Source organism: Nicotiana tabacum, chromosome 16, assembly GCF_000715075.1.
Source record: "Nicotiana tabacum cultivar K326 chromosome 16, ASM71507v2, whole genome shotgun sequence".
Lineage (NCBI taxonomy): Eukaryota > Viridiplantae > Streptophyta > Magnoliopsida > Solanales > Solanaceae > Nicotiana > Nicotiana tabacum.
Window position 1 is genome coordinate 149,583,301 of NC_134095.1, and position 14,620 is coordinate 149,597,920.

At 33.7% G+C, this 14,620-nt stretch overlaps 1 protein-coding gene across 1 annotated transcript; it reads right to left on the reverse strand.

The window, feature by feature from the left end:
- Positions 1 to 478: 478 nt before the first annotated feature.
- LOC107769381 (UPF0481 protein At3g47200-like) lies at positions 479 to 4,928 on the reverse strand. The gene is made up of 2 exons (XM_016588591.2): positions 4,842 to 4,928; positions 479 to 2,102 (listed from the first exon to the last, which is right to left on the reverse strand). Exons 1-2 carry the CDS (start codon positions 4,926 to 4,928, stop codon positions 837 to 839), a joined length of 1,353 nt encoding a protein of 450 aa, XP_016444077.2. The 3' UTR covers positions 479 to 836.
- Between the last annotated feature and the right edge of the window lie 9,692 nt (positions 4,929 to 14,620).

Here is a 14,620-nt window from a genome sequence, read left to right on the forward strand (position 1 = left end):
TCTGTAGTTGGATATTGTGACTCAGATTTTGCGGGTGATCTGGACAAACGAAGATCAACTACTGGTTATGTGTTTACTTTTGCAAAGGCACCAGTTAGTTGGAAGTCTACTTTGCAGTCAACAGTTGCTTTGTCTACAACAGAGGCAGAGTACATGGCTATTACAGAGGCTGTGAAGGAGGCAATTTGGCTTCAAGGATTGCTAAAGGAGCTTGGTGTTGAACAAAAAGGTATCACAATTTTTTGTGATAGTCAAAGTGCTATTCAATTAGCGAAGAACCAAGTTTATCATGCAAGGACGAAGCACATTGATGTTCGGTATCATTTTGTACGAGAAATCATAGAAGAAGGTGGAGTCACAGTGAAGAAAATTCATACTACGGAGAATCCTGCTGATATGCTGACAAAGGTGGTGACTGCGGTTAAGTTTCAACGTTGTTTGGATTTGATCAACATTGTTAAACACTGAAGATTGAAGATGAAGACACAACCAAAATTTGTTACCGAGAGAAAATTGAAGATGTGGAATTTTGCCAAGGTGGAGATTTGTTGAATTATGTCAAATTTCCATCCCACATCGGTGGGTTAAGGAGTTGGTGGGAAACTTTTCCCCTATAAAAGAAGGCTTAATGTTTAGGATTTAAACACACCTCTCATTTGCCTTCTCATCTGTTTAAGGCATTTGTATCTTCTCTCTTTAGTATTATTTCACTTGTATTTTTGGAGTGGAATAAAATATTGGTTGTGTCCGAGGAGTAGGCAAAATTAGCCGAACCTCGTAAATTCTGGTGTTCCCTTTATTGTTGCTTTATTGTCTTATTTATTATTTGGTGGCTGTCATAATTTTTGGTATAGTAGTTGTGACTTATTCACACTATATACATTTGACTTCCGCAACACTTGATCTTTAAGGATGATTTTATTTTGGCGAAGGAGATTAACATCTCTATGTGAGCCAATAAGTTGAGTCATTATATGAGCATAATTCGAAAAATAAGGATATACATCAGAACAGTGTTGCTCATAAGCTATTAAATTTCGCATGAAGGTTTCCATAGTATCCTCGATTGTGAAACAGGGGATTTTCATTATCCCCTTTTTGAACTTGATATCGAATAAGGTTGTTTTATCCTTATAATCTTCATCCACTGTTCCTATTTTTTTGAAGCTAACTCCAGCATCATAAAGCTCTGTTACACTTGGAATATGATAGCAATCCCATAAATCAAGGACATTGGGTATTTCTTTTGACCTGGTTAATTGCAAAATGTTCCCGCAGAAACTTATCTTGCAACATTCGTTTCCCCTGCTGCTAGCATTCTTGCTTTCTCTAGTTTTCTGATCATGTGATGGGCGACAAAACATGTGTACTGCATCTAGTAAATGGTCGATTCCTTCTGCATTAAAATCGTCGATTTCTGATGTGGGTTTAAATGTCACTTTTGGGAAAATATCAAGTAATGCCCTTCTCGCCATATTCAAGAAGCTTTGTTCTGTAGGTTGCTTTGTCGTGTCATATAGCATGGTGAGAACAAAGAAAGGCAGTTGGTTTTCTAGTAACACCATGTCTCGACATACTTGATTTATCATCCATTCCAAGTTGATAATTTGGTTTGATTCTTCTCTTGGCTCAACTTCACAACGCTCTCGAATAAACTCAACCACAAAACAACCATCAAGCAACATCATTTGTGAAAATTTGACAACACTATCACTGTCAAGGTTATCATCATAACACTTTAGTGCTTCATCTTTTAGTTTCTCAATTTCACTAATGCAACTTTCCACATCAATCCCTTCTTTCCGTTGGAGAAACCGTTGTAGGTACAACAGTTTGTACTTTTCCATGGTGTCGAGTTCAGGATTCTTTTTATGGTAAGGACCAATGCAGATCAACAATGGTGTATAAGCATCTGGATTTGATTTTCGTAGCCCCATATTTACTTTGAATATTGTAGTGGATTTGATAGATGTATTGTCCAAATCCTTAAATCTTTCATCAAAGATTTGATTTGCAGATTTTTTAGTTTGTAACGCCAGTTGATCTTGACCACTTGTTTCCTTTATCTCGATTAAATGGTCCACTTTCCTTCCTTCTTGTATCTGTAATTAGTTGTAAAAAGGTCATAATAATTCTCATTTTCACATTTTCATGAGTAGAGAAAATAGTTAGTCAATTTATCAAAAGAATCGGAAAAAAGTTTGTCTAAAGAAGAGTGACACGGAGAAAGACGAACAACAAAGACTAAAGAAAAGAAGCGACTGGTATCTTTTAGTTTTGATTGATCGTCTGTTTGTTTCTTTTTCTTTTGATTAGTTTCATTTGAGAACGAACAGAAGGAACTTCCGAGGTAAATTCCACAAGTTCGAGTGTAAAAACTGCTTAGAAAAGAAGTATACGAGGGAAGTCACTGTAAGAAAAAGGTTGATTTCGAGTACTACGGTTATACATGGATCGGATTGATTCGTTTTTTATCAAAACCAAACCAAACCAATTATATCCAGGAGCGGCCCTACCCTAAAGTAGGTAAAGCAACTGCTTTAGGCCCCACATTTGTGGGGGGGCCCATTTTTTGTTACACCTAATATATTATATACTCTATATATTTCAATTTAGACGAGTTTGTTTGCCTCGCAACAGAGCTTAAGAAAAAAAAAACTTTTAAAACTTGTGGTTTTAAAAGCTTAAGGGGTAAAAAGATTTGCAACTAGTATGATTTCTACCAAGAAAATTGCATTTGAAATGAAAATCAAACTCGAACATCGTAAGAAACGTGTGATAAAGAAAAAAAATAATTTGACGAGAATATTGATATTGAAATCTCAAAATCTGTTGAAGAGTCCTTTTGAGTTAAATTATTTTTTATACATAGTAGACAAGACAATTTTTTTTCACTTCAAAATAAATTTGAACAATTCGAAGCATATGAAAATATTTTTTTTGTTTTCTATTTAGCGTAAAAAACTGAGATCAATAAATGATGGAAATTTAAAAAAATATTGCCTTAATCTTGAGTGTTCCTTGAAGCATAATAATCAATCTGATATTGATGATGGTTTAGATTTATTTTCTAAATTAAAAGTGTTATAGAAAATAGTACAACTAGAAGATAACAGTTTAATTGATACACTCAATCAAATAAAAAGATTTGATTCTTTTTCAAATGCTTATATTGCTTATAGAATAATGTTAATAACTCATGTTACCGTTAAAATTGATAAAATCTTAATTAAGCTCAATAATATTTGAAGAGAGGTTAAATGGATTAAATATAATGTCAATTGAGAAAGAATTATTAGAAAAAAATGATTATAAAAAAGTTATTAACAACTTTGCATCTAAAAAAAATTAGAAAAATGGATTTCAAATTAAAAAAGTAATAATTAAAAAAAAATTAAGACCCCTTGTAAAATTTGGCTTTAGGACACAAAATTCGTCGGGCCGCCCCTGACTATATCGGTTTGGATTGGTTCGATTTTGTTGGATTTTTCGGGTTTTTCTGCTACATAAATATTATTTCAATCTTACTTTGTTGAATATTTTACAAGTAAATACATGTTTATTAAAAATAAAGAAAATGACAAATATATGATCTATTAACATATTTTTATGGGAGAATTTTCTTAGTAATATATGATAGTTATTTTTTTAGACGTCTGACAATAATGTTTTTGTTGATGTACACTTTTAAGGTTCTGAATTGAATAATTAAAAATAAAAAATAATATGATACCTACATCATGATATGTTCAATTTAATTTTAAATTATCAAAACACCACTTCAAATTCGAAAAGAATATGAAAATTTAATAGATCTTGACATAAGAATATGGAAGAACAAAGAGAACCCATTATTTATTGATGCATAAATTAAATTGACGCATTTCACTAGCACTTGATAAGAAAGTGATCATATAACCCATTATTTAAAGTTAATAAATAAAGCATTTCATATTTAACTAAATATTACATTCCATAAGAGAACCGCAAATATTTCTAGATATTTTTTAAAGAAATTTTTTATGAAAAGTCTTAAAAGTATATATAAAAATGATATATTTATATGTCAGTTTGATTCAGATTTTTTACTCAATACCAAATTTAATCGGAGTTTTTAATTGATTTGATTTGACTTTTCGTTTTGTGCGATTTCCTGTTCGGTTTGTACACCTCTAACAAGACTATGCAATAACCATGTAAATAATTTAAATGTTGATTGCAAGTACTATGAGAACCAGTCATTACTCCCTCCGTCCAAAAAAGATGATACTTTTTTGGATTGCAACAGTCAAATGAGTTATTTTTTAATCACAATAACTCTTTCATATACCTTTTAAAATATTTTTAATTGTTAATTACTGACACTTAATAGTACTTGTTATATGTAGTTTTGAAATATATATATTTTATTTAATAAACTTAAAAACTTTATGTCCGAATTTATGGACAAAGTTAACAAGTTTTGATTATTGAAATCCGAAGTGTATATTTTTTGGGACAGAGGGAGTACATTTTTTCAAACTACTCATGATAACTATTTTGGTCCCATCAATTAATGTAATTCTTAAAGAAGTAGAAAGTTTAAAAAAAAGTAACTTTAAAATAAATAATTACTCCTAATGGATAAAGAGACACTGAAAGAAAAAGATGCCGGAACAAAAACCTGTCATACCTTTTCTTACTTTTTAAAGTTCTTTACTTCTTTATCATTTATCCCGACATAATAAAGAACAAAATAATCACAGTTATTAAAGATATATATCCACATGAAACTAATCTTTTGTCATCACTTTAAGTATTTGTTTTGTGAGTGACAAATATATGTATAGAAAGAGATATACCTCATCTTTTGTAGCTTCTCTTAGAGAATTTTGATCAGGTAGTGCAATTTGATGATCTAGTGGAACAATCTCAGTATTGTTTGCCATCCCTGATTTTGGATAACTTTCTTGACACTATAATTCTACTAAAAAGAGAGATAGAGATGGTTAGTAAACAGTATTATATTAATTTTCTTAGTGTTGGTCTGGAAGCTAACAAAAAAAGAAAAAAACCCATGCATATCTAAAAATTATAGACCGTATAAAATGGAGTATTTAAAATCGTAATGGCACAACACTTCAATGAAACACAACAATTAATATACCTATTTTTTTTTCAACAGTTAATATACATATTGAAAGACTTCTTTTTATGCAAAAATTTCATCGTAATAAGAATGATATTTTGCGTGCACACATACATATACGAACATATATATGCCCGCGGATGCACATACATACATATGCATATATATATATATATATATATATATATATATATATATATATATATATATATATATATATATATATATATGTACGTATATACATACATACGTACATATATACAGTAACTTGATGTAACAAATTAATTAAGAATATAATTAGTTTCTTGTATTAAGCATATAGAATGGGAAATGCAGAGAGTTACCACTTTAATTTGGATGATTCTCCTTTCTTTGTTCCTCTTGTTTTGAAAGATGAGAGATTGAGAGGGTGGTAGCATATATATATATAAGAAGAATGACACAACTATATTAACACAATCGAAAGTTTCTTTTTTTTTGGAAAAGACAATCAAAAGTCTTACTAGTAATTTATTATTCCTCATAAGAGTAGAATCAAAATTAATCAATGAAAAGATGGTGAAGAGCATATTAATTCTTTTTATTTTTATTCTGATACTACCAAAAACCTTCCACTTTAGCTAGCCAGCTATAATATTCATGTGTATGAGTCAGTGACTGTCACTTTTGAGTAATAGTTCATAAATTAAGGAAGAATTTTAAACTTTGAATGTATTATCATAGAGTAAAGCATAGGTACAAAGTTTATAGTATAAAATACATGGCAATTGGAAAAGGAATTGAAACGTGTGGTTTGCGAAATTTTGTGATGCTGTGCAAAACATACTCTAATATCTGATAATATTTTTCTTTTTCCAACAACGCGGGTGCGTTGGTCGTGAAGTAACTGCAAAGCACGCGACATGATTCCATATGTAGCTTTTATGTTATGGGTTGAACTGAATCTATAACTTTCGATACAAAATATAAATTTATACGTAAAAATCTACTAAATTTTAACAAATATTAGATCTGAACCTAAAAATTTTAACAGTATAATGAATTCAATGCTGAGAATCTTAAAAATTGAAACCAATTAATCTTAAATCCTGGATACCCCTCGCTCGTTCATATTTATGGCTCTCTGGTTGGAAATAATTTGAACTGGCAAAAGTGAGAAATTTGCTTACCTATTTTCTTGACAGATATGGAGAGAAGAAAAGGATTCTTCACATTCTAGCCAGCCATAGGAGTACTTGGAGCTCACATGCCTGAGGATGTAGACATGTTTGGAGCTTTCCACCTGTATTTGCTTATTTCTATTTTTTTGCCCAGAGTATTTGGAGGCTAAGGGGCTTCCTCATTGACAATGTAAGCTCTCAAAAAGGACGTTAAACAAACGATGAATCAATTCCTTTTTTCTTCCTTCTAATTCTGAAATTAGCCATCCCTCTTTTGTCATGTCTGAAAGCTAGCTCCCTTGGCAGTTGTGGCTAAGTTGCTCCGACACGGCAGTTTATGTGTCACATCCATGTTGACACGACATTAGTATGAATGTGGTATGGAATCCATACCGGATATGGTCAAATAATTTTGAATACTTTGACCATGACAGACGAAAAATTCGAGACGGGATACAATTTGATTTCTGAAATCAGAACCAAAACTAGGGAAGAAAATAACATATCTTATCTAGGAAATCTATCCTTTACTTATCTACAGGTTGAGAATAAAAAGAAATCCATACTTTACAAGCTATACATAAGTATTCCTCAAAATTCTCATAATTTAGAGATATTTTTATATTTTTGAATTAGCCGGATCCCCACCCGTATCCTTATGCCCGAATCTTAGAATTTATATCTCGAATGATCCGACCTCTAGATCCGCATCCGTGTCTGAGCAACTTAGGGTGTGGGGAGGCACTGGAAATCATAAAAAAAATCTGGTTTGGCCCTGAATGGTTCCCTGCTTTCATAGTATTGAAAATAATCAGAGGAATAACTCTAAATATAGGAGTTTGAGTTTGGCCATACCTGATAAGAGGGGTTGCTCTGATGGTAAGCAACCTCTACTTCCAACCAATAGACTGTGAGTTCGAGTCTCCCCAAGAGCAAGGTGGGAAGTTCTTGGAGGGAAGGATGTCGGAGGTCTATTTGGAAACAGCCTCTCTACCCTAGGGTAGGGGTAAGGTCTGCGTACATACTACCCTCCCCAGACCCCACTAAGTGGGATTATACTGGGTTGTTGTTGTTGTTGTTATTGTTGTTGAGTTTGGCCATACCTGATAGCACACCTTCTCTTCCATAGTTCCCAGGTAATAACATCGCATACGGTACATAGCCTGCATAGAATTGTTGTGTTGATTCCGGCCACCAGCTCCGAAAGAGAGTTTTAAGCTATCTTGATGTCCATAGTATGAGCAAAGTGTTATGAATCAACCCCAATCCAATATTGGGCTGAGAAGAGCTATTGGGCTGAGAAAAAGCCAAAGGGCCAGAAGGCCTTCAAAAAGGTTAATTTGGAATCCAAGCCCACAAAGTATAATTATGAGCTGTTAAAAAGGACTAGGTGCTAGCAAGAAAGGGTTATGGGAATTGTTATCTGGAAAACTCCACTCTCATGGTCTCTCTTCCTCCTCTATTTCTCTCTGTGGCTCTGTCTCCTCATCTCCTTTCTTTCTATTGCTATTTCCTTAGTTCTATGACTATATCCTTTGCATTTCTATTGTAATCAGTTTATTTGGAAGTTTAATAAAGGTATCGTTTTGTTGAGTTCATAACATTGGTGCTTTCATTGAGAGGACTCCAATCCTCTATGGCTCTCTACTCTTATACTATTATCAATTATCATCTCGACGCCATCCAGGGACTGATGATGGCGATGATGGATAATAACACTCGTATGCTCAACCTGCTCGACAACATAGAGAACAAGTTGTCTGCCTCTTCCAAGACGATCCCTGAAGCTCCCGAGCATATAGATATGGCTGTGTGTTTGGATGATAAGAGCGAATCAGAGGAGTTCTCAGGAGCAGAGATTGATTCTGATTTGGATAAAGGACGGTCCAGCCCTGCGGATAATTTTGAATTTCTTATTGAGATGGTGGAAACTGAAAGTGATGATGGGGAAAATTCAAAAGGCTATGACTACAAGGTATTCGCTGAAATACCCAACAAGAAAATTGACGTAAAAGTCGAAGATTCATTGAAGACTTATTCAGTAAAGCCTGAAACCCAAGTGTTCGACGAAATGTTTCAAATAACTTCCCCAGTTAAGTGTTATTTCCACGACCTTGTCATGTTTGATAATCCACTAGCACTGCCTTGTATGCTTTCAGTTTGCGGTCACAATCTACTTATCAGCAGAGGTACATTTGATTACTTAAGTGACCTTGGTCATGTTATACTTGTGAGCACGTGATTTTTGCCTTATGAAAACTACTCCAAAATAAATCAAAAAATAAAATAAATTTCTTTTACTGTGTAATTCTTGAATTTGCGTGGAGTTAAATATTTGTGTTATGTCCGTAAATGTTTACTTTGTCATAATAAATTGAAAATTAAAATAAAATACATGTTGCATGCATATAGGATTTAATTATGTATTTAAAAGATAATTTAAACAAAATCACAAAAAATATGCAATAGTTCTATTTTAAATATTCCACTATGTGATTGATGTTTTGTCTATGTGTTAAATAATTGTTATAGAATAATTAATATATTTTTGTGAAGTTAAAATTGTTTTATAATTAAAATTAGAAATTTAAATTAGAAAAAATGAAAAAAATAAAAATAAATAAATTAGAAAAAAAAATATATATATATATACAAAATTGGACCTGGATTAAAATCCAGGCCCAAATCAAATTAACTCCCCCCACAGCCCAATCCAAACAAGCCTGTCCGATCCAATTCGGCTACGTCAAACGACGACGTTTCATCATCCTTCATCAAGGGCCGTTGGATTAAGTCCATCCAACGGCCAAGATTTCATCACCCTAACCCGAGACCCTTACCCGATCTAATACCCGGTTCAACCCGTCCCCCTAACTTAAACCAAACGACATCGTTTGGTTAAGTGAATAGATCTCAGCCGTCCATCCTGCCTAATCCAACGGACAATATCAATCCACCCCACCCCTATATAAGTCCCAAGCCCCTACCCCGGCCCCAAACTAAACACCCCCCTCATCTCACTGTTCATCATCGTCCCCAAACCCCCACTCCTAACCCTAGCCGCCCTAGAATCCCACCGCCTGAAACCCGGCGGCATCAACGCCGCCGGTCACCAAAATAACACCCTAGAATCCCCTGAACATCCTCTACACCGATCTGACCTTAGTTTCCTTCAAATCAGACCCCAACTCTTCGAATATTAAATCGAAGGTGGGTCTGAAAACTTAAACCTTTCCAATGGCTCTCAAATTAACACCACAGCTTCTCCTAAATTCCCTCACCAAGGATCTGTTAGTTGCATGGTTCGAATCATACTGGAACTACTCGAATCTTCATTTGAAGATTCGAGTACAACCTGACCTTATCCCAACCTACTTCAAACTCACACCAGTTACCCCCTGACCTCCCTCGTGCCTAGAACATCTTTGGTTTCCCTTGAATCTAACCAGAAATGAGTAAATCCCAAATCGAACCTTCAGGAACCCTAGAAATATCAAACATCTGGATTTTGTCCAAATTGATTAAAAGATTGAGGTTTAATCGACCTTAGTCGAAGCATTTTCAGTGGAAAATACTTCAACTAAGGTCTGTTTGATTTCAAACAAAGTCCGAATCCAAGTTGAGTCCAAGTCGGAATAAAATTGAAGGATTCAAAGGTATTTTTTCTGTTTCTTATGAGTATTCTACATGTATTCTTGTTTGTTTAATAACCTGTTAATTTTTCATGTTTTTATTTTGATTAATTCTATCATCTTTGTCTCCTACCCGCCTACTTAATCCAAACACGAATTATTTCTGTTGGTTGTGATTGTTTACAATGTGTGTAATCGACTCGATTAAGTTCGTCAATTAGTTATATTACGAATTTTCATTTCTGAAAATGCTGACTGAAACAGTCTGCTTCTATTGTTTTAGACTGATTATGGACAAATGTTGTAAATAGTCAACTGATTAATACTTGTCAATTAAATCATGTTTGTTTGCAAATCAGTGAAGCAAAAATGAATGTTGTGTATATGTTGATTTCTGAAATCAGTGAGTTTCAGGGCATTGTCAGTATATTGACAATGCTCCTGTGTTTGTTTGATTTTGGTTCAAATTTGAAGTTCAGTTTGAATTATCATGCTGAACTCAGTGTAATATTGTTGTAATGTCAAGTTTGAATTCAAGTTTACAAAAGTTGGTCAAATACAATTGTGTTAGGAGGTTAATAGGATTGGTTATAGCTGTAAATCAGAAGGATAATTAAGTTTATACAGATTATAGAATCTGTTTTGCAGTAGGTTCTGATTTTTCAGTAATAACATTAGGATTTCAGGGGGTACTATTGGGATTGAAATAATGTGATAGTGTGCTGATAATGGAGTGTTAATGGCTATTAGTTAATGATACTAATGGGGAACAAGGGATAATGAGCTGCTGGAAATCAGGAAAAAGTTAACTTAATGGGATTTAAAGTAGTAAAAGCAGATTTTAATGGAATTTTTCTGTTTTTAAAAGATAAAAGGGGTCCAGGCAGCACTTAAAAAAAGAGGGGGCAGACCTGTATAAAAGGGGGAATGGGGACTGACTTGGGGAGACAGATTTTGAAAGAGGAAAAATCAGATTTTTAGAACAGATTTTGAAAGAGAATTTAAGAAAAATACACCTAGAGTGAGATAAAAGAGAAAATCAAGAAGAAAAATCAGATTCCTCTTGGAATCTGAAGAAGAAGAAGAAACAGAAAAGAAACCAAAAGAGAGTATTCTCACACACACAACACAATGAATCTGAAACAGATATAGAAAAAGGAAAGAAAAACCCGAAACATATTTTTTCTGGAATCTGTCCGTGTTTGTTTATTAATACTGTGTGGTTTAAATCTGAAATTTTTTCTCAAATATCTGTTACTATTGGTCTGGTTTCACGGGACTCGTTGATTGTGCTCAAAATCAGCTGCGTTATTTGGCATTTTCTGCCTATTTTTGTTGCTGCCATTACTGCTGAAATTCATTTCTTATTCCCTCGTCTCCAGGTACATATTCTTAAAACTTATGTTGTGAAGAGCCTTGAGTATAACAAAGATGAAGCTCGAATTGTAATTCTGTCTTCTACTCGCTCAAGTTCATTAATTTAAATTTCAGCTTTGTTTCGCGTTGGTTTAATAGTAGTATATTTTGACGTAACGGCTGTAAATTAAATGTCATTTCTTAAAGTTGCTTGAAATGTTGTAATAAGGTTAATTTCTAAATTTTCATTAGCGGAAGATATAATTAAATTGTCAAAGTAGGAAATATGGCATGAATGTTGGTCATTATTTAATTTTTGTTGTTAGCTAAGTAAGAAGTGATGTAGAAGTACCAAGAAAACTACAGTAGTGATATCTATTGTTAAATAAGGTAAAAATGGTGTTGGTATTATTTTCATGTATAAGATAACAGGTATATATATAACCATTAAGGGATGATGAATTGATGTATCTCATTATGATATTAAGAATATTATGAATGTTTAAGCGTACAATTATGTCGTATGTAATACAATTCGAATTGAATCAATTTGCATAATAACTCTATTCTCATCAATTTGATCATTTATCGTTATAAATAAGCGGAGTAATTATAATTCTGGATCAAAAATAAGCGTGTGAGAATGAGGTGATATGTATAAGAACAAATCACAACACTTTATATCAATGGTAAATAAAAGTAGAATTTGCATTAATTAAAATAAAAAAAAAATTGTTCAAAAATACTTCTTCCCTTCATAAATTATTTTTGTGAGTTTCATATGGCATTCATCCTTTGGTATATGTATATGTTGTATTTGTGAAGGATAATATTAATCATGTTCTTATTTTACTTTGAATTTGAATAGTCTTGGGATGAACATAATTAATACTCGGAAATTATAGTCAACGGGCAATATTTAATAAATTGTGAATTCTTTTAAAAGAATTTAAAGACATCCCTTGAACATGAATTTCTCAGTATTTTATATAAAATGTGTAGATACAACAAACAATTTGTGGAAAAATTCATAATACCATTAAGAATATTTGGTGTGATTAGAGATACGTTCGCGTAATCTGATTATACCAATAAAAGCAATTCGAATTATGCGTACGCACAATTTCGAATGAATATTTAATATAAGGGATTTCTTCGAGGACGTTAAATTAATTTCATAAAAACCCGAGATGTGCGGGTCACTATTTAAGAAAAACAAATATTCTTGATTCGACACAATTTCGAAAAAATGATTGCTTAATAAATATATTATCAAAAGTTATGGTGTACACGTACGCGTGACACAATTCCGCATTTTTTTAAATTTATAACACGAATATACGTACGCGTAATTCGATTCAAAGAAGGGTCCTTAGTAAAAGCGGTAGAAAAATCATGTAACAAAATGTATTTAATAAAATCAAGATAATTAAGCCAATAATAAAAACAGTTAAACGACCGTGCTAGAACCACGGAATTCGGAAATGCCTAACACCTTCTTCCGGATTAACAGAATTCCTTACTCAGGATTTCTGGTTCGCAGAATAATAAACAGAGTCATATTCTCCTCGATTCAGGGATTAAAATTGGTGACTTGGGACGCCTTAAAATTCCCAGGTGGCGACTCTGAAATAATTAAATAAATCCCGTTTCGATTGTCCTTCAATTGGAGAAAACTCCCCACGTGCCCCGCGAGCGCGGTAAAAAGGAGGTGTGACAGCTCTGGCGACTCTGCTGGGGACCAAAGTGTTACTGTAACCTAGAACCATTGGTTCAGGGTTTAAAGAATTCGAGCTTAAAATATCTGTGTTAATTGGCTTTATTTACTATATGATTTTCAACTGTTTATATGCTAATATGCTAAATGTTGCTTTTTATCGCTTTAATATTATTTGAATTGTGAATATATACAACTGCTACGAAACCCCCTTCTTTCTGAGTCTTCTAAATTTATGGTGTACACGTGCGCGTGACCCACCTTTCTGTTAAAGTCATACCAAATAAGACGGAGTTGGGACAAGTAACTAGGCCGGGCAGACTTTCGTGCTCCCGGTACGTTGCCCCCACTTCGGCTCAAACTGTCCGTTTGGGTAAGCCAGGTTTAGAACAATCAACCTCAGGTTTTTCACTTAGAATAACTCAGTCATGTACCGGATCCCTAATAGGAACATATATTTGCATCATGTACATTTGGCCTTGGAGACTCAACACAGGGGTTGGGTCTGTCTAGGACAGGTGAACCCGAAATAAAAAGACCATCATGATGCATCCTACTTGCTACTTGTGCATTCATTTTGCCCCGAACATGCTTGTTGACCAGCTTAAATGAAATCATGGTGAGAAGAGAGGAATAAAATGGGTTGTTTTAAAAAATTTCAAAAAAATTTCAAAAAAAGAAAAATAGTTTTAAATCTTGAAATAAAGGTATTTAATAAATAAAAAATTTTCGAAAATGATTTTTTAGTATAAATTTTCAAAATGAATTTTGACTTTATTAAAATTAAATTTCAGATACAAAATGAGCACCACACAAAGCCCCTCGTCCACGAGTACAGAAGAATTTCTATTTCAACTTCAAATGTGGTGGTATGATTTAGGCGAAGATGGTCAAAAATGGGTCGTCAAGCATTTGGGAAATCTCACGGACATTATGAAAGTTAAACCCCGTGATGATCTGATTGCAGCGTTAGTAACTTTTTGGGACCCTGCTCACAATGTCTTTCGTTTCTCTGACTTCGAGCTTACTCCTACATTAGAGGAGATAGCTGGATATGCTGGTTTTGACGGAAGTCTAAGAAATCAAAGCTTGATATTCACAAAGGCTCCTTCGGTACATCGATTCTTCGGTCTTCTGAACATCAGCAGTCAAATCAGGAAAAGCAATGTCATCAATGGATGTTGTTCCTTCAACTTTTTGTATTCAAGGTTCGGAAAGTCAGATGGGTTCGAAATTCATGAGAAAGGCCTTACCAATAAGCAAAACAAAGACACTTGGCAGATTCACCGTCGCTTTGCTTTCATGGTGGCTTTTCTAGGAGTCATGGTCTTTCCAAACAAAGAGCGAACAATTGATATTCGCACCGCAAAAATTGTGCAAATCCTCACCACCAAAGAAAATCACACCTTTGTCCCCATCATTCTATCAGACATTTATCGGGCTTTGACTTTATGTAAAGCAGGAGCAAAGGTCTTCGAAGGATGCAAAATTTTGTTGCAAATGTGGTTGATGGAGCATCTCCAACAACCGCCCAAGATCATACAGTATGGGTCAAACAATGATAATTGCATCGAGAGCTATGAGGAAAGAACAAAAAATTATCAGGCTCCAGAAGGGATAGAAGCAT